At 34.8% G+C, this 19,983-nt stretch overlaps 4 protein-coding genes and 1 long non-coding RNA gene across 5 annotated transcripts; 4 read left to right on the forward strand and 1 right to left on the reverse strand.

Annotated features, from left to right (window-relative positions):
• Positions 1 to 1,228: 1,228 nt before the first annotated feature.
• Positions 1,229 to 3,426, reverse strand: LOC132785479 (uncharacterized). Its single transcript, XR_009632323.1, has 3 exons — positions 3,288 to 3,426; positions 1,905 to 3,235; positions 1,229 to 1,847 (listed from the first exon to the last, which is right to left on the reverse strand). It is a non-coding gene; the product is annotated as an uncharacterized LOC132785479 (long non-coding RNA).
• A 6,320-nt stretch (positions 3,427 to 9,746) lies between these two features.
• Positions 9,747 to 11,672, forward strand: LOC132785420 (probable cytochrome P450 313a4). The gene is made up of 7 exons (XM_060791513.1): positions 9,747 to 9,934; positions 9,988 to 10,188; positions 10,244 to 10,429; positions 10,488 to 10,560; positions 10,619 to 10,745; positions 10,802 to 11,378; positions 11,448 to 11,672. Exons 1-7 carry the CDS (start codon positions 9,790 to 9,792, stop codon positions 11,606 to 11,608), a joined length of 1,470 nt encoding a protein of 489 aa, XP_060647496.1. The 5' UTR covers positions 9,747 to 9,789; the 3' UTR covers positions 11,609 to 11,672.
• Positions 11,673 to 13,488: 1,816 nt separating this feature from the next.
• LOC132783941 (probable cytochrome P450 313a4) lies at positions 13,489 to 14,157 on the forward strand. Its single transcript, XM_060789270.1, has 3 exons — positions 13,489 to 13,651; positions 13,702 to 13,899; positions 13,964 to 14,157. The coding sequence occupies exons 1-3, from the start codon at positions 13,498 to 13,500 to the stop codon at positions 14,155 to 14,157; spliced, it is 546 nt and encodes a 181-aa protein (XP_060645253.1). The 5' UTR covers positions 13,489 to 13,497.
• A 64-nt stretch (positions 14,158 to 14,221) lies between these two features.
• On the forward strand, positions 14,222 to 15,339 carry LOC132783942 (probable cytochrome P450 313a4). The gene is made up of 4 exons (XM_060789271.1): positions 14,222 to 14,288; positions 14,348 to 14,474; positions 14,533 to 15,109; positions 15,305 to 15,339. The coding sequence occupies exons 1-4, from the start codon at positions 14,224 to 14,226 to the stop codon at positions 15,337 to 15,339; spliced, it is 804 nt and encodes a 267-aa protein (XP_060645254.1). The 5' UTR covers positions 14,222 to 14,223.
• A 4,002-nt stretch (positions 15,340 to 19,341) lies between these two features.
• Positions 19,342 to 19,635, forward strand: LOC132783943 (keratin-associated protein 19-2). Its single transcript, XM_060789272.1, has one exon. The coding sequence runs from the start codon at positions 19,342 to 19,344 to the stop codon at positions 19,633 to 19,635; it is 294 nt and encodes a 97-aa protein (XP_060645255.1).
• The last annotated feature ends 348 nt before the right edge of the window (positions 19,636 to 19,983 follow it).

Genomic DNA, 19,983 nt, shown 5'->3' on the forward strand with positions numbered 1-19,983 from the left:
AATTGCAGATCCTCACAATCGGATTTCTATGCTAATCGTCTCATTCACATTTCTATTCTGATGCGTAAAACTCAATGAGCATTCAAGGACCAGGAAACCAACGCGCAGCATCATCTTTTTACTTTTTTTTGCGAGTTATTCAGTTGAGCTGCGCACACGCAGCGGGACAGGGTGGGATAGTGCAACATCAGCAGCAGATAAAAAAAAAACACAAACAAACAAAGCAAAGGAATGAGAAAGAGGAAAAAGTGATCTCAGTAATCCTTTCAATGCGCCACTTAAGCCTATCAGGCGTGGCAAAACGACAGAACGAGATGAAACCCTTGGACCTCGCCCATCATAACCCTGTCCTCGAGGTCCTAGACCCTACGCGTGCAATCGTCAGCAGGCAGCAGCCTCCGTCGATCCCATTGTGGACCATTTAGTGTATGCGGTTCGTCTGCTGTTTGTTAACCCATTCGAGTTCAGACTGTAGCTCGACAAATTAGGGCACTCAGCATCATTGTTCTCTTTTTCGGATTTCATTGAGGTCGTTTGGCAGTTTTTTGTTTGCTTTTTAATGCCCAAGATCAAAATGTTTGCACTGAAGGGTTGATCCTGTTGCTCTTGAACGTCTTCGGTTTTTTTTTTGTGTATTTTATCTCTTTCCTTTTGTATGATCTATATATCTGGGTAGGTGATCTTGATTCGGGATAGCTGAATGATCAGCCTCTTGGTTCTGGCCTATTTAGTTTGACTTTTGCACTCTCATCTTCCGCTACGGGGCTGCACGTGCCACTAAAATGTCAATAAAAAGTGAATGTCAATGTAATTGAGGATGTTACTTCATCTGGTCGCCAATTTCATCTTAAAAAAAATATTATTTCAGTATTACAGTATATAAATAAAGAATAAATTTTGTTTACAATACTTCTTTGGGATGTTCAAGCTCTCGGCTTTCAAAGCTCAATATGTCCTATGTATTCATTTTGCAGTATATTAGATCCATTAGGCTAATTATTCAAAGCACGAAGAAAGCTTAAGCTGAACTGCTGAGCTTGTGTGGAAATCAGTTGATTGATGTTGGCATTGTTATGCTTTGTCAGGATGATAAGTTATGCAACGCAATTGCGGCAGTGACACCCAGTTTCGGGATTCAAATTACACCTGGAAGTAAAAATTTGTTGAGTCGAGCAACGCGCAAACAAAGGCAGCAACCATTTCAATTACGAGTCTATGCTGCTGGATAACAACGGCAAGCAAACAGATTATTTTCATAAATTAGACTTTATTAATCATTAAGACGACAACATGAAGCATGGGGCATGAGGCAATCGGCCAGTATAAAGCGCGGCCCAATGCCAAAACGGGACAGTTGAAGGACAACGAGTCTAAAGTAAAGGGATGTATTGTCTTAAAGGATGTGCAGCGGTCAGCTTACAAACTGGACATTGGTCAGCGCATTGGTCAGTCACGCACATAATTTCCGAGTTCCTTTGGGACAGGGATGGGACAGGGATAGAACACCCAGCGGGATCAGAGGTCAGCACCGTACTTTTGAACATTTCTTCTCACAGTACGAGTTCTCGTCCCAACGAAGGAAACTTAAGACGTTTTCACGTTGAATTTTAATGATTTTTATATTCAAATTAGCTTTGCCCGCCTTTTCCAAAGTGCGCAGATTTTTTTTTCATAGTCTTGGCGCTGCAACTCGTTTGCCCAGTTCCAAGACAGGGGAGTTTCAGTGTCCCAGTTGTTCTCTTTTACAGTTGCCTCGCATTCATAGGTCAAGCTGCGCGAAACTTTTCAAAATGGCCCATGTCCCGTGTTCGGTTAAACTTGTTACAATTCCGCAAAAGGGTCAATCTCTGAAAGGGCAACAATTAAGAATGAAACGGTGGCCATTTTGTCGAAATGTGACCAACCATTGAGCGTCTTGAGTATGTAGAAACTATTTTAGATATGCATTGCAATTTTAACATTCAAAGTCAAAGTGTAATACTGAAAAATTCACTGTCTTTCTGTCTATTATTCATCATAGAAGCCGACTTAACATTGATGACTCTTGTGGTGCGCGAGTTCCGAAAAACTAATTATCTACATACACATCCGGTGTTTTTCACAAAAAAAAAAAAAGATTTTCTAAAACAGAGACAAATAAAAACTAGCTAACTATTCAGGTGAACTTTGCAGACCTCAAGCGTTGACTCGTGTGCCTCATAAAATTTTTAATTTATTGTCGTATCTTCATAAGTTTTTCTAGAGCAGCGACCGTCAAAATGATTTTTTGTGTGTTTTAATGGCAGTTTAACTGCCTGGGCGATGTCTTCTTTATGGCCACATCTTGTGTACCTTGCTTGACACCTGTAGCTTCATTTTGGTGACAACTAGCGCAACAACAAACGACTCACTTTGTTGCCAGATCTTGCTAATTTTCTCACATCATTGCTGAGCTTTGACTTGGTGATCGTCTCTTACAGATGCAACTGTGCAATTGTGAAGTTCAAATCCGTTGATCTTTTTATCTCAATTTACACTCCGCATATGGCGTTTGTTGACTTGATGCAACACTCTTTGAGCTCAACCGCCTTCTTCTCCGGATGCTTGTTTAGTTTATTTACAGGTAGTGCACTTCCGGAACTTCTGACGGCTATAAAACCGTTGCTCAATCTTAATGAAGATAAATTTTATGCTTTTTTATTTACTTCCCAAGAACGTCATGTATCTGTCAGTGGCAATCGTGTTTTGGTTTAAAATTTCACCTTTTGAGAGAGAAATTGTTCTGACATGCAAATTAATAAACTCCAGGATAGTGTCCTCGTAACAGGCGCGTAACTGCAGTCAATTATTCGAATTTGAGCGGAATATCCAGTTTCCAGCCATCAGCATCCCGTTTCAGGATGGCGGATAGCTTCAGCATCATCATCATTATTAACACTTTCCACGGCTCTGCGCAGCACTTGAACTTGACTTTCCAGCATTGTTGCTTTTTTGGGTAATGTTCTATAATTACACCATCAAGTTGACTGATGACACAAATGAATCCTTGTCGCTCCCTTTCAACCCGATCTGCATAAATTCATAATTTTTCTCTTCACCGACCCAAGCCAAAATCCCTTAAATGCTATCGGGGTGTGTACTTTGTCTTAGAGTTAGGGATAGCGGTTTGACTTTTCCACACGGTCAGGCAGGAAAAGGATTGAACACATGCATACGAGAAAGTATTATACTTGCTATGTTGTGACCTTAAAACTGACTGATTGTTTCTTCAGTTTGTAGATGAATAAACTATTATTAAATATACATACATATGTATTATTGGAGGAGATTCTTTTGATTATCGGTTACATTTTGTATATGCAAATTTTGAATTTAGTGCATCGGTATACCAATTATATTCTTCGGTATATTTCAGTATGTATTGATATATTAATTTAGTATATTTTTGAGTAATATGGAAAAGTCTTACTTTTATTGAAAATGGGTGGTGGATATGTTACACTTAAGCACAATCGACAGTAGCTTTATACCTTAATATGTGATGCTATCTGATGTTAAAGAAGTGACATTGAGAAATAAAGAAAAGAAGGAACTTTCTCCAAAGACTAAGAGAATAACAATATTTTAGGATACTTTTCAAAGTGCGAGCCAAGGTGCAAAGCAATTGTATCAATGAAAGTATACAAACCATATGGTTTTAGCTCTGCGGTAATTCGTTTTTCTACTATACATCAGAGCCTGACTGAGTCGATCTGTCATAGGGCATAATTCGAATGTCAAAATTTTTGACACTTCAATTTCTTGCAAAAAGGAAGAAGAATAAAAAGCAGCCGAGCCAAATGTACGACAAATGAGCAGCGCGCTCGTTTCCCTTTGTGCCACGCAGAGTGTGAGGAGAAAGAGAATGAGTATTCGACTAAACTGGGCTCTGAATGAGTGTGTAGGTGCAGCCGTCGTCATCGTCATCGTCGTCGACGTCGACGTCGTCGCAGACATCGGGCAGAAGGACATACGCCTGTCACTCGCGCGTTGTCATGCGTCAAAAAGACGCACAAACAGAGATATGGAATGAGGCAGAAAAATAAAGTCAAAGCAAACAGCATGAAATGGCAGCTCAGAAAATTAAATTGAAAATTTCAACTCTGAGCAACCAGGTTGCCATAGTTGACTCTTTTGATAAACAAACACAAGCAGACAAACACACATATACACAAGCACAAGGCACAACACATACAAAGGCACGATTTTCAGGCTGTCTTTTTCTTATTGCGAAAATGTTGATTACAACTTCCAGCGACAACAGCAAACAACAACAACAAACAATATCATTGGTACACGGCGACACATGAGCCCGACATTTCCGCCTTTGAGGCCGCAAAAGCAAAAGGACATGCGCCAAAAACGAGCCAAAGGAAATGAAAAAATTACGAAACGCAATTCACAGTGCAGCAATTGAATAAAAAATGTAGAGCGAAGCATTAGATATCCTATACAAAATACTATATACAGATAATATTTTTTAATATATAAAATACAATTTTTCTCTGCATGAATTTGAATGGAAATAAAATGGTTTATTTAAATTGTTTTTATTGTACAATACTTTGTTATTTTTACCTATTCAGTTTAAATTAATTTAATGGTATTAAGTGGAATTAATATTAAATTACTTGGAATCCACATTTCAGTCTGAGACTATGTTATGCCCCATTGTGAATGAACTTGTAGGAAATAAATATACATATATACATCTTTTGCTTGTGTTGACTTGGCTTTGAAGCAGAACTCGTATTCGGAACGAACAGCGTCAACCTGGAGCATTGACTTCCATACAAAATGGCGACTCGTTACAACGCTTGACTTGAAAAGCTGATGAAAATGATGTGGAAACTCAACTCAGACACTCACCTGTTCAAGCTAGCAGACTTAACTAGAAGCTGTGATAAAACAGGACACTTCAAGCGAAGCTACAACAAACAAATTTGAATATAGAAACAACAAAAAAACTACAAATCACATTTCCTGTGCAGCGTCAACTTCCTGTTGTGGTAAAAATCTCCAAGTCACTTTTTCACACGCCGCCGCTGCGGGTGCGTTGACGCTGGTGTCATGTGACAACTGAAAAATCAAACGGACCAGCCACAGCTGGTTGCAGCTTTGATGTTGCATGCAACGTCGACTATTTTCCGCTGTGTGTCGCTTAGTTAATTGTCAGTCAGCCAGCAGTCACTCACTTACCTCAGTCAAGGTAGCCGCTGCCTTTGGCTGGTCAGTCATGCACTCAATCAGTTAGTCTAAACAGGAGCCGGACAAGTGGCCACAACGGTCTAAATGACTCAGTAGTTGCAGTCCTGCACCCTCTGCCTAAGGGCGGAGCCTTGTCCTCACTCCTCTAAAACCGTTACAGGAAGTTTGACTTCCTAAGCGGAACTTCTATCATTATCCTTTTATGGAAGCTTAAAACAGGGAGGAGATTGCACCTCGAGTTTGTTGCTTTAAATTTACTATTTTAATGCAATCATTTTACTTCGTGTTTTAAATCGTAAGAAAGCTTAACTTTTAAAATAATAGTTAATATGTTAGTATGGTTCCATTAATAGTGTACCCATTGTGGTAACATAAGAAAATGCCATTATTATCCAATAGTATTTAAAATAATTCTCTGAGTAGACCGCACCTGTCTGTATTCTGCCCACAGAGCGTACCGAAAATCTTTAAGCTCAAATAAATCTAACCAAGAGATGCCTAAACATTATTAAAATATAAAACTACAAAATTCCTCAAATACTCGAGTACAGATGGGAGAGAAAATCAGAAACAGAAAGTCGCGATACGAGTTATACCCATCTTTCCCCATCAAATATGTTCAGCAAAAAAGGCAATAAAATTTAACGTCAACGCATGCGACGAGTGGAAGCCCCAGCGAGAAACACATAAACGACTTCATTTTATCTTAATGTGCCAATAAATTTTCCCAAGACGAAATCTCTGCCAAAACCAAATAAATTTACTAATACAGAAATTAACACGCGGATGAGAGCGAAGAAACGCGGATACTCCCCGAAAAATGAAATGAAGCGCCAACTTGACTTTCTGGCAGTGGCAGTGGAAGTGGAAGTGGAGCATGTGTGGAATCGAAGCAATGCAATTAAGGCATTGAAATCATTGGGAGACGAACTCATACGTCGACCAGCAGCCGCTCCCCAAAATCATATCTCAAGTGTTTAAGTAGCTAAACGCTCTGACAACTCCGAAAGTTATGGCACAGCCTGCAACTGTCGTCGGCGCGTGCTTCAGCGCCCACGCCCAGAATTGGATCTGACCCTAAGTAGTCTGTCAACACACACTGAACAGATCTGCAGACCAAAAAGGGATACGACGATCGCGACACTTGAGTGCCAAGATTTTTATGTGTCGGGCGCGTGTTTGCTACACTTGCAATTTCATTGAAGTTCGGCTCCTGTTTTCGTTTTCTCTAAAAGGGTTCAATTCTTGTGCTCATAAATTTGATAGCGTTCAAGTGTTATTCGCTTGAGGGGCATATAAAATTATTCCGAGTCGAGACCCCACCTGAAAGTTTTTCAGTTCGCGGCAGCAATTCATTTGATTGGTTTTTGGAAAATTGCATTTTGATATCATTTTTATGACCGGTTGATGGAAAATTGTAATAAATAATCAGATACATATTAATAAATATAGTTCGAAATAGTTCAACAGATGTCTCGATAATCTGAGTCAATTTTAAACCCAACAACTCTCTATAAATACTTTCTCATCCCTTAAAGAACGACACCTATGGTATTACAGTCTCAAATTGAAAGTCCTAACATTTCTTGGTTTTCTATTTTGCTGTTGTTCTTTTGTCCTAGGCTGGCTGGCGATTCTAACGCACCTTTCGTCCAGTTCCACCCCTAGAGAACAGTATCAAGCGTCCAGTAAGACTGGAGCACTCATGTGCAATCTCATATGCATTATTTTGCATGTCTGGCGATTAAACTATTCAAGCGTAAAGGTCAAAAGATCAATGTTGACAGAGCTGTAATTTCAAGCAGGCAAAGAAATGACCAAGAAGAAATTTAAAAGACTGACATTTTTGTCATTTATTTTGCTCCGATTTTTGGGTTTAAATTTATGCAGACTTTTCTTGTTTATTGTTCGTTGCCTTAGATGCTGATTAGGCGTGAAGTCGGGTTTATAGTGGACTGCATTCGCATACATTTTGGCGGGAAATGGACATATGTTAGTAGTGTTTCTAACATTAAGAATCATGCAAATGTATGTATTTTTGTTAAATTTTGTTAGGGTTAAGTTTAATACTTAAAATAAACATAATAACTTCAAGCTAAGAGCAAATAAATCAACTCCTTAAAATAACCTTTGCTCGATAGTATTCTTAAGAAGTAAGAAAGCTACAGTCGAGTGTGCTCGACTGTGATATACCCGTTACCCATTTTGAATAAAAGCAAAATATTGCGGTATTATTCTCAAAATATACCAAAAATGCAAGATTACTAAAAATATACCGAATGGTTTACTTGGTATATCGATATAGTGTCACATTTAAAATATACCATAGACGGCACAATATGCGAGATTGTCAGCCAAAGCAACTAAGACCATTAGTAAGTAGGCGTTTTTGTTCATACAAAAGTATTTTCTTAATATCTTCCACAATTTTGATCTGATCACAACCGCAATTACTATAGTTATAATTGTACTAAAATTCGCAACTAAATATATACTAAAATTTTAGCAACTCTTAAATTCTCTTATATGCTTCAAGAAATAGTTTCGTTCTAAATTGAGAATATCTCGATGTTCCTTTTATTTTCGAAATCTAAAAAAAATCTTTTCCATTTTCAAAAGGGGTCATCCATACGTAATTGAGGTCATGCAGATCTGGTAGACACTATGTACCTAAAAATTATGGGACGCCTTATTATGACTGCGCGAACAAAACGTAAAAAAAACAAACCTAATTTTCTTACCTCATCAAAAAAGTGGGAAAAACGCTTTTAAAAATTTGCAAACATGTTTTGCATACAAAAAACCGATCATCAAATATTCACATCGATTGGAATTGAGGAATTGCACCCAACATACATAAAAGAAGTTGCAGCATCTTACAGGGTAACCACCAAACTTAGGGGTCCAGAGGACGCCCAGCTGCTTCATTGCAGTTACCTGAGACCCACATCACCCTACGCTGTCCGAGAAAATCCATTGTCGCTGTATTTAACAGCTAGGAAATCTAGAGCACCTCAGCATGTGCGAAAATCTACCCCATAATCTTAATGAAATTCCCAAATAAAAGTTTTCGCGAACAAAGACAGCGATATTGAAATGAATCTGAGAATGTATCGAAATGTATGCCGTTCTCATTTACCTATGCAGCGAATCTACATAAATCTTATTCGAAGAATTTTCTATACGAATTATAACAAAAGAATTTTTCTGTATAAGCAAAATCCACAGTTTTCTATGAAACTCACATAAATAACTTTTAATATTATATTTGAATATTTGGAATGGAAAATATTTGCTTGAAGTAAACTTAAACATAGTTTAACATAATACGATAAAGTTTATAATAAATAAAATATAAATCCGATAAAGGATACTTTGTTTTTCAATAGGTGATAAGTGTCATACAAGTTTATTTAAGGATTTAGGTATAATTTTTATATCCGCTTAAACAACTAATTTTATTTAAATGGAAATACATAATTATCATTGTTACTCTCACTAAGACCTTTTCACAAACTACGATATATTTGTTCGTTTTTATAAAATACAATTCATTTATTTACTGGTCAGTGCTAGATTTGTGTTCTATACTGACGTTGAGTCAATAATTGGTGTCATAAAAGTTAGTTAAAGTGCATTGAGTGCCTGACAACCACGTGACATGCCCCAATTAGTTGCTCCTCAAAAAAGTAAACTTGGGTAAAAGTTCAGCATGGGGACACCAATGATATCATATGGAAACTTTATTTTCCGAGTTCATTGCGTGATTCAATGGAGGGTGGTTATTGTTTTGATGACAAGCCAAATGGTTTATGGTTTAATTCGGTTATGTTCAAATAAGTTTTTACCTGACAGCCAAATGACAGGTTCCAGTTTTCACCTATTGTCTAAACGCTGGAGTGTATACGAATAATGTGTCATGGATGGGGGTCACAATCGTCACGAATAGTCACAAATTTACAGCTCATTTGATTTGGTAACTAAATCTAGTACATGTCATCGCCGCAATTATTAATGTATACCATGAATTGTTTACTTAGTAAAGAATGTATCTACAAAAAAATAGATATTTAAACACAAGCCTTACTTGACTTTGAATTGAAGTAATCTTTAAAATATGTTAACTTTTATTAGTACAGAATGTGCTTACCAGACTTTTAATAACATAATGTTTAAGTTAATTTACACCATTAACAGTAGCGCCATAATTAAATAAAGCTATGTCATTTTTGTAATCTTCTATTTAAAATTACATTCCCCAATGATTCATATGTCGCTTCGAATCCAAATCGAGAATGTGTAGTAATTGCTTAGAGATGGAAAAATCTTCCTAAATTATAAATATCCAAATTTCAAAGTACAAAATGTCACCTTTGGGTTGTTCCATACATTTTCGTTGCTTGCTTCTCATTTATTTATTTTTATTTTTTTTTGCTAAATATGTACATGTACGAAATTTTAATTTGTCAATAAAGTTAATCTCAAACACTTTGTATAAAAACACAAATCTAAAACTCTGTGAAGTCAAAGTGTTTATATCTTCTGAAGCATAAGGTTCATACAATGTTGCCGTGGATTACTTTACTAGTGGGGTTATGGATATATGTGATATGGAGTCGTCGAAGACTGTATCAATTAATGCTCAGGACGCCTGGTCCAAAAGGATATCCCATAATTGGAAACCTGCACCAATTTTGGATAGAAAAGGGTAAATAATAACAATAGTAGACAGTTGTTTAAAAATAAAATGTTAGCTTTCAGGTTTCTTACGGGTCTTAGCAGTTAAAATTCAAGAATATGGAACAGCATTTTTGGGATGGTTTGGTCCATTTCCAGTATATTTTGTTACTGAGCCCAGTCTGGTTCAAGACCTATTAACGGCGCCCCATGCCTTGAGTAAGGGGAGAATTGCTTACCATACTTTGGAAGAACTTCTTGGTAGTGGTGTTCTTGTGCTTGATGGTAAGTATTACTAAAAATGTTGAATCTTTCAAGCTTTTACTTTTCTGCTTCATAGACCCAAAGTGGAGTAAACATCGCAAGGTTTTGAATCCTGCATTTGGGCCCAAGGTGTTACTCAGCTTTATACCCATTTTCAATAATGAGGGAGGTAGCTTGATTCAGGAACTGGATAATCTAGTTGGTAAAGGGGAAAATGAAATGCTTTCATATATGAAAAATTTTACCTTAAGAATTGCGACACGTAAGTTTAATTTGATGAACTGAAATCAGACTTAATTAACACCTATTCACACGCACAGAAACTACCTTGGGATCTGATGTCAAAGAAGAAGAAATATATAAAAATGAAACATTAATGGAGAAGTATCAAATGTAATTTTATCACTTGAACATTTAAAATATGGTTTAAAACTATAAATATTATGATTAGCTGTACGGAGGCTGGAATAGAAATGATCCTAAAACCATGGCTTGGAATTCAATTATTTCGCTGCTGGACCAACTTTGGGAAGCTTGTCAAAGACTCTAATTCGAATATTAGAAACTTTATTAATAAGGTTAGTAAGAATGTCTTTCAAAAACCCCTTAATTTCTTTATCTAATTCTGATTTAGATGATCGACAACAAACTAGAGGATGCTTCTAGAAATAATCAACCAGAGGTCAAGACAAATTCATTTGTGAATCTTGCCATTGATCAATTTAAGAACCAAGTTTTCAATTATCAAAATGTAGCGGATGAAGCAAACACAATCGTCTTTGCAGCATTTGAGACAACCGCTCTTACAATAACCTACACTTTGATGCACTTGGCAATGTTTCCCGAATATCAGGAGAGAGTTTTTGAGGAAATTAAATCTGTATTTCCCAATACTGGAGACTTTGAGGTCGCATATGAGGATCTACAAAATCTAGAGTACTTAGGCATGGTCATCAATGAAAGCCTGAGGCTGATGCCAGCACTTCCATTGTCCCTACGAAAAGTTACTGAAGATGTAAAGCTATCGAATGGAGTTGTGTTGCCAAAGGGACTTCAATTTTGCATTGGTATTTTCCACATGCATCGCAACAAAGACATTTGGGGTCCAGAGGCAGATATGTTTAATCCAGATAATTGTCTGCCCAGAAGTCTACAAGATAAACATCCATATGCGTTTATTCCCTTTCTGAAGGGCAAGCGAAACTGCATAGGTATATCTAACTAATATTTTTATTATTTCCTATATTTTATTAAGCCCAATTGAATTTATATATTTTCAGGCTGGAGATATGCATTAATTTCGATGAAAATTACATTGATAAAAATATTAAGAAATTATAAATTAACCACAAAATTTCGCTTTGAAGATCTAGAATTTGTCGACAGTATTACACTGAAATTAAAGAAATTACCTGGATTGCAACTAGATCGACGAAATTGAAATCTTTACAGTTACTATTGTACATTTATTTTTGTTATCAAATAAAAAATAAAAACCAATCATTCATCTACTCTGCATGAAAAGTATACTAAGCCCTTATTTGCCTAAATTATGCGATATTCTTTAGATTTAAAATACTGAAGATATCTTCGAGCTTATCATTATTCCCGTGTCATCTTCAACTTCATAATGTTTATATAATATATTCTTGATCGCCAACAACCGAAATGTCCAAAAACAGCTATCTTGCCGCCTGTCTGACTGCCTGTATATGCATTTCCGGATATAAGAGTACGAGCGACCATTATTTATATAAAAAACATCAACTTTGTATAAGACATTGCCCCCACCTTCTGCAAATTAATGAAATCGAACAGACAGACTTAATGTTGAATATAAAGCTTAATTAAAGCAAGAGTCTCAATGCTTTCTGCATATTTATTGATAACAAACTAAGAACTTTTCCAATAAATAACTTTAAATCAAATATTCATATAAATCTGCAGGGGTTTAATTCAATTGGTAAACATTTATATATATATATTTTGCATTGTATGGTATAATTTGAATGTATGGAATGGTTTAATATATTTGTGTGGAATATTTCAAAGGTTAAACAACCCAATATTTTGTGTTTATTAAGAATGGATAGCAGGTATATAACAGTCGATCACATTCACACACATTAATAATTGGTTAATTCTAATAACAAAGAAACTTTTTGGATGCTCTTATTTTGTATTAATTCTTGAAAAATTAAAATATATAAATTCAACTATTCTCCAATTTAAGAACAAATTTGTCAAATTTATTTTTGACATTTTATTTATGGTTTAAAGAATATTGATTTCATTTCATGCAAAATAAAATCATGCTCAATCGACCAAATAATCAGCATTTAACTAGTCTGTATGTAATATAATATAAGTATATCTAGATACCCACTACCCATTTTCAATAAAAGCAAAAGGATGTACTGAAAAATACAAAAATATACTGAATGATATATTTGGTATGTCTATATACCATTACATTTAAAATACACCATAAAGTAACCAGATATGCCAGATTGCCAGCTAAGACCCGACTGGAGCAGACGTTTTTTTACAAATAATCAATGATAAATTCTACGATACGCGACAAAATGGTAAACTTGCAAAAATATTAATAATGTCTGGGTAGCAATGCTCGACAGCGATATACCCTAACTCTACACATATCTAATATACAAATAAAAAATAGCAAAATCCTTAATGATAGTATTAATATAATCTTTAACTTATACATATTTATAAATACGAGTCCCCCAAAATATCTTTGATGCTCTCCGATAACAACGCAATTACATAATCAGAAAACTTTAACTACTTTACGAGTTTCCTCAAATTCCAAAATAAACGTTTAATGATTCATTTAAATTATTTTAAGCAATAATTCTTCGATTTATGTTACATGTAACACAATCAATCTTTCCAGTACGCATTGTACAGATCAGTGTGTAACATATATATAGACTTTATAAATATGTAAAAACTGTATTGTCAATTTCTTGTTGCGGTCAATATCCCCATTAACAATAACTAAGAAATCCACAGCTTATTGAGCCCGACCGCGAAATATCCGATACCCATTTTTTGACTATAAAACCAGAGCGAATGAACACAGATTCGTTTGTCACTAAGATAATATACCCTTTGCATAGCTTGAATATTTATTCATTAACACCGGTTTGCTAACTATTTTAACTATCTTCGAGATTCGATATAAAATCAAAATAAAGTTGAAGGCCGTCAGCTAATCTCGTTTGTTCTCTAAAAACCTATATAAGCTTCGAAGAAGAGCTGAAACGGTCAATATATTTCTATGTCTCAAAGCTAAAGGTCCATAACATGTTGTTCATCCAACTGTTGTTCGTCTATCTAGTGATTCTCTGGATATATTTGTTATGGCGACGTCGAGGTTTTTACCGAGTGATGTTTCAGTTACCTGGTCCAATTGGATATCCCATTCTAGGCAGCTTACACAAGTTATGGAATAACGAAGGTATGCAAAAAAATGTCGTCTATTTGGTTTCTAATTTATTTTACTTAAAGGCGTAAACACTTTGGGAAATTTAATGAGCACGTATGGACCATCATATTTGTTTTGGATGGGTCCGACACCTATGTATGTAGTCAGTGATCCAAGATTGATTCAGGAACTATTAACCGTACCCAATGCCATTAACAAAAGTCGTTTAGTTTTCGGCGTTATTCAACAGCTTCTTGGCTCTGCCATTTTAACTCTTGATAGTATGTTGCACTTGTACATTCGTACTGCGTTTTGTTTTGCTTTGTTACATTTTGCCTATTCTAGATCCCGTTTGGAGCAAGCATCGCAGGGTTTTGAATGCTGCTTTTGGACATAATATCCTGCTCAGCTTTATGACTATCTTCAATGATGAGTCGAGTTCATTAGTTCAAGAGTTGGACGCATTTGTTGGCAAGGGAGAGAAAGAGTTACTTTCTCGATTTCAAAATTTTTCTTTTAGAACCGCGATTCGTAAGTGAAATTTAATTCAGAGATAATAAGATAATTGTTAATGATATTAACAACATTCATTAACAGAAACCACGATGGGATCTGAAGTGAAGAAGGAAAACATGATTCAAAACGACACACTAGTAAATAAATATAAAAGGTATTTTAGATCAGACCATTTTTATATTATTTTAACTATTATGTTGTCTTTTTGAAAAGTCTTTTTGCAGCAGGGGTTGTGTTATTCTTAAAACCTTGGATTAACTTTAATATTTTTCGCCCATGGAGTAAAACTTTAAAAATTGTAGACGATTCCAGGTCGACCATTCAATCATTTCTGAAAAAGGTAAGCTATTCAAATTTACAATATTGCATTAATTTAATTATGCATTACGACTTTTTAGATAATTGTCGCAAAACTCGAGAGTGATTATAAAAATAATACAACAAAAACTCAGAGCATAACATTTGTTGATGTTGCAATTGAGCAGTTCCGAAACCGTTTATTTAATTATACAAATGTCGTGGAAGAATCAAATACAATCGTTTTTGGAGCGTTCGAGACAACCGCACTTACAATGGTATATACTTTGATGAATTTAGCAATGTTTCCCGAATATCAGGAGAAAGTCTTTGAGGAAATTAAATCGGTGTTTCCCAATACTGGAGACTTTGAAGTCGCATATGAGGATCTTCAAAAGCTAGAGTACTTGGGCATGGTTATCAATGAAAGCATGAGATTGATGCCAACATTCCCAATGACAGCCCGTAAAATATCTCATGATTTTAAACTCTCAAATGGCATTGTGTTACCAAAAGGTCTTGAAATTGGCATTAGTATTATCCACACACATCGCAGTAAAGACATCTGGGGGCCGGATGCACATAAATATAATCCTGATCATTTTCTGCCATCAAATTTACGAGATAAACATCCATATGCCTTTTTGCCTTTTTTGAAAGGCAAACGAACTTGTATAGGTATGAAAAAATTAATAATTAATAATATTATTCATATTTGAATTTAATTCTAAACTCTTATTTTTTTAGGTGCAAAATATTCAATAATGGTGATAAAACTGACATTGGCCAAAATATTACGAAATTTTAAATTTAGCACAAGCTACCGATTCGAAGATTTATTAGTAGTTGATTATGTTACACTTAAATTCAAAGAAATGCCGGGACTGCAACTGGAGCGTCGAGTTTAAGTTCATTTTTATTTTGGATTACGAAAAAAAAGAAGTGAGTAGAATGCAGTCAAGTGATAACAACTAAAGAATTAAGATATTTTTTGTAAATGTACATTCATGTATATTTTAAATACTTATATATAAAATGTACAGTTAATTGTACTGGACTGAAAGATTTCCGAAAATCCTGTACCAATTTGAAGTTTTGGTTTTTCGTATAACAAATAAATTATGTAAATTTAATTTTTTTCGTAACGAATTAATTATATTAATTATATTTCGAAGTTTATTCTCGCTTTCGAAGAGTTTCTAGTTCATTGTCGATCGACATACTTTCAAACTACTTTTATACATAAATATGTTTATTAAATTCCGATAATGCATTGTTATAAGTAAAATTACATTATTCAAATGAAGCTATTAAGCTAATTAATAAATGTATATGAAAAATGTTGTATTACCAGAGCTTTGGTTCTCACTAAATTATTATACTTAAATGTTTAACGTGATTGAGTAAGTGTTGACACTGGTTTTCTCGTTTAACTGTACTTTTAGACTCGTTATAATACCGAATATAACTTTAAGACATTTGTAAATCACATTTGACAAAAGGTGTTTCAATAAATTTCAATAAAAATCTAAATTCGTCAATATGACTCAAAACGCAAAATATCCATTGAAATTTCGTTTGCTTGCTTACAATTTATGTGAATATATTAATTTATGTGCATATGTTAGATATACACGTGTAATAAAACTTGTTCTAAGGTGCACAGAATCTACTGTTCTCTAAAAACGTTAGAAAAATATAAGCTATTGAATTTCTTAAGATTATTAAAATTTGTTTTTATTAAATTGAGTTATAAAATAATAATTCAGTTTTCATTTTTAAAAAAATTTCAGCCATGAAAACTTATTTTTCGATTTTTTAAATTAAAATAAATATCACACAGAGTCAAAATACTAAAAAAATGTTCCAATTTATTGGAGTATCTTCTTAAAATAGTAAAAAATCTGTTAAATGTAATGGACGATTTTTTAAAATTACAATTACCTATATTTTCACATTTCACATGCTTTAGTAATTTTATATGACAAACAAGTAAGAAAGATACATGCTACTCATTTTGAATAAAAGGAAAATATTGCGGTATTGTTCTCAAAATATATCAAAATAATATGCCACAAAAATATTGAAAAATTTTTCAAAATTGCATGTTTGGTATATTGATATGTAACATATGTAGTGCAAAATATACCAGATTGTCAGCCAAAGAAACAATCTGCTATATTTTGTACTCTACATTAAAAGTATTTGTATTTTGAATGGGTTGATAAGCGGAAGTAACCGTTTTATTAAATTCGACAACTTAAAATTTAATTTGAGTAACGGGTTTTAGAGTCATTGGGGCTCGATTAGTAATAAATAAATTAGCTGTACTGACATCACTAGTTAGATTTAGAATGTAATAACAAATCACAAATTTGCAATAAATTTCTATCTCAAATCGTATAATGAAAAAAATAACCTCTCTATTTAATGTCTTTATGACTTTAGAGAAATACATTTTTTGTGCTCGAGCAAATCAACTACCATACAAGCAAATAAACTACTAAGCAGAGGTCTAGATGGCTTAGATGGCATAATGATGAAACAACTTGTAAATTACTAACAACTTAAATTATAGCTATTGATCGTTCATTACATTCGAGAGAAATACTGACAACGGCACTCATTGGAAATGATCTATCTGACTTGGACATATTAAGTCAGTTAAGTGTAGTTACTGAAAGAGAGACAATTATAACGACAATTTAAAAGTTGTGCAACAAAAGTAAGTCTTCAGTTGTAAGTGCAAAACAGCTATCGATAAATGTAGGCAGACAAAACAAGGCAGAAAACTCTTGTCATAGATACAGTTGCAGATAAAGATGCAGATACAAAGTCAGAGGCAGATAGAGAGTCAGAGATACATACACTTAGTACACACAGATATACATGTGTACATGTGCAAAATGTGCCACATTTGTGGGGCAGAGTCGGAGACTATGCTGGAAGCACTTGACAAGCCAAAGAGATGAAGAAATAATTCCATTGAGTTGGCAAGTATGTGGGGAATCTCAAGCGAGACGAAATTAGACAAGCGACGTGATTTACGGTACCCTTAAATCACAAGCATACAACCGCACATACACAACCACACACACACACAGATATATACATTCGGCGAGCAATATCTTAACGGCACATATCGAAAATCGAAGTGAAAACTCGTCGGGCTATAAGAAAATGCGTTGTCAAGATATCAATGTCTGTGCCGCACATGTGCAACTAGCAACTTGGGACTTGGGACTGACAACAGACAACGGACAACGGACAACTTGGAGCCGCGTGCAAAGTATATAAAGTATTCGACCATGGATATCAGCGTATAAATGATAATAATGATCTCTGATGGCTCTCTTTCTCTCTCTCTCTCTCTCTTTTGCTGTTGGTGATACAATCCACAATCGATCTGCTTTTCTTGTCCAACTCACATGCATTCATTGATTTATGGCGCAAAATCGAATGTAATACAAAGTGGAAGTCTCGATTTGGCGATCTTTCTGACGCATCGCTTCGAATATCAAAAGAAACATACACGAGATCAAAGCAAGTCACTCGGACAGACAGCTACAACAAAAGAATATTTGTTTATTCGGTTATTGTGGTAATTTAATATGCTTCTGCTTAGCATCGAGTCATTGATCACTTTGGGAGTTTCCAAGCATAAACATGATGTTGTGCTTACCCTAAGCGATATATGTGGTTCTGTTAAATATTTGAAAGTCTTCCAGCTTCCGTGTTAACGTTCAACTAATATACTAAATCTTCGCTTTGATAAAGAAAACCAAAAACAATTGAATCGTGAGTGACAAAAATATATTTTCACACCTGTTTGCGGGTTTACGTCTCTTTATAGAAATCATTCACTTCCATTCCTCGCCATTTGACGAGTTTGCGCTATATTTTAAATTATTTGTCCCACTGTATTTCGTAGTGACTAAAATATTCTAAAAATTAGGAACAGTTAGAGTAAGTTTTGACTGTAGAAGACCTACTCACATTTCATATGAGCGTCTTAAATTATTATTTCTCGCTTAGTCGACTTAAAAATTTTAACTTATTTTAATTCTTTGATATGAATAACAAAAATTAATAAATGCAAAATTTTTTTTAATTATACTGAATATAGTTAAAAGTTTTTATCTAAAACTTTATTAAAAGGAGAGATTCGCACATATGCTACGCTAATTAAATAATGTTACTTAACTTTTATCTTCGTTTTATTACTTGAATCAAATTAAATTTGTATATTAGACTAATTTGTGAGACGGTTCTGCAGCTTATTTGCATTAATACCTTGCCCACAGTTATGGCAACCAGTTTGCCTCTTTGCGGAAACTGGAAACAGTGAATGAATCACAGATTCACAGATCTTATCATAATAATAACATTTTATCCAGAGTTATACTGATTTCTTAATTACTTATACTAAATACTTCTAAAAAAGAATTCTAAGAGATGACTTTAAATCACATGTTAGCGTATCTAGAATAGATATTTGTAAATTTGCCTAAGCCGAACATAAATAAACACTTATTAATTTGAGCTCAATGTTCATGGGGCTATACCCCTGAAAGTATATGTGAACTCGTTTTTTATTTTTTTGTAGGTTTCAAAACGTTTATTTCGTCAAATCTAAAGCCACACCACAAATAAAAAGAAACATCAACAAGATTAAGTGGACATCGAGTATTGTTTTTTGTTTACACATTCAATGAGAAACGAGTTTAGCATCTGATTTAGGTAAACAACTGGGGAATTCTACAGAGATTGTTCTTGAATTTCATTAATATCAAGACGATAAATGACACAACTGCGAACTATAAAAGCCAATTCCCGACACTTGGTTGAGCACAGTTCGAATTAAAATTTTGCAAATATCGTATCTCGTCGAGTGAATTAAATAAACCAAAATGCGCGCTTTAATATTCTTCGCTTTGATTGTTGGCGTCCTATTGTCTCTGGTCTATGCCGAGGACCAACAGGAGCAGCTAGTGCGTACTAAACGCCAGTTCTTTGGTCCTGGATTTGGAGGCTATGGTGGATATGGAGGCTATGGAGGCTTTGGAAGACCCTATGGTTTTGGACCCGGCTACGGCGGCTATGGTCATCGTCATCATGGCTTTGGTGGCTTTGGAGGATACGGCGGATACCCCAGATACGGCGGTTTTGGCGGTTTCGGATACCCCGGCGGTTTCTATGGTTAAAATGTTGCACAATAAAATCCCATTGAAAATTTATACAACAGTGTTTGTGATTTTTGAGGTCATATCGATGTGAAATATCCAACCAAATTGAACGAGAACACGTGGTGCACTCCAAAATTATCACAGTAAATGGACCAAAACTTGACCTCGCCCATTGCAATATGTTGACCTCCACACACATCTTAGTGTGCGTGCCTGATGCCTCAATGTCTAGTAGACAATATTTTAAAGATAAACACCATCAAATCTTCATATATTTATTAATACTTCCCTGCACATCTCCATCTGCTCAGACCCCAAAACATTTTCGGAACTGAAACTGTGTATATCTCTACCTACTAATTAGAA

The sequence above is a fragment of the Drosophila nasuta genome, chromosome 2R (assembly GCF_023558535.2).
Source record: "Drosophila nasuta strain 15112-1781.00 chromosome 2R, ASM2355853v1, whole genome shotgun sequence".
Classification (NCBI taxonomy): Eukaryota; Metazoa; Arthropoda; class Insecta; order Diptera; family Drosophilidae; genus Drosophila; species Drosophila nasuta.

What these genes read in the sequence shown, in the direction of transcription:
- LOC132785420 (XM_060791513.1), top strand. Translation starts at nt 9,790, where the DNA reads ATGTTGCCGTGGATTACTTTACTAGTGGGGTTATGGATATATGTGATA. An exon ending in CCAATTTTGGATAGAAAAGG is followed by an intron (nt 9,935 to 9,987) that starts GTAAATAATAAC and finishes GTTAGCTTTCAG; the next exon opens with GTTTCTTACGGGTCTTAGCA. An exon ending in GGGCAAGCGAAACTGCATAG is followed by an intron (nt 11,379 to 11,447) that starts GTATATCTAACT and finishes ATATATTTTCAG; the next exon opens with GCTGGAGATATGCATTAATT.
- LOC132783942 (XM_060789271.1), top strand. Translation starts at nt 14,224, where the DNA reads ATGGGATCTGAAGTGAAGAAGGAAAACATGATTCAAAACGACACACTA. An exon ending in CTAGTAAATAAATATAAAAG is followed by an intron (nt 14,289 to 14,347) that starts GTATTTTAGATC and finishes CTTTTTGAAAAG; the next exon opens with TCTTTTTGCAGCAGGGGTTG. An exon ending in TTCAATCATTTCTGAAAAAG is followed by an intron (nt 14,475 to 14,532) that starts GTAAGCTATTCA and finishes ACGACTTTTTAG; the next exon opens with ATAATTGTCGCAAAACTCGA.
- LOC132783943 (XM_060789272.1), top strand. Translation starts at nt 19,342, where the DNA reads ATGCGCGCTTTAATATTCTTCGCTTTGATTGTTGGCGTCCTATTGTCT.
- LOC132783941 (XM_060789270.1), top strand. Translation starts at nt 13,498, where the DNA reads ATGTTGTTCATCCAACTGTTGTTCGTCTATCTAGTGATTCTCTGGATA. An exon ending in CAAGTTATGGAATAACGAAG is followed by an intron (nt 13,652 to 13,701) that starts GTATGCAAAAAA and finishes TTTTACTTAAAG; the next exon opens with GCGTAAACACTTTGGGAAAT. An exon ending in TGCCATTTTAACTCTTGATA is followed by an intron (nt 13,900 to 13,963) that starts GTATGTTGCACT and finishes TGCCTATTCTAG; the next exon opens with ATCCCGTTTGGAGCAAGCAT.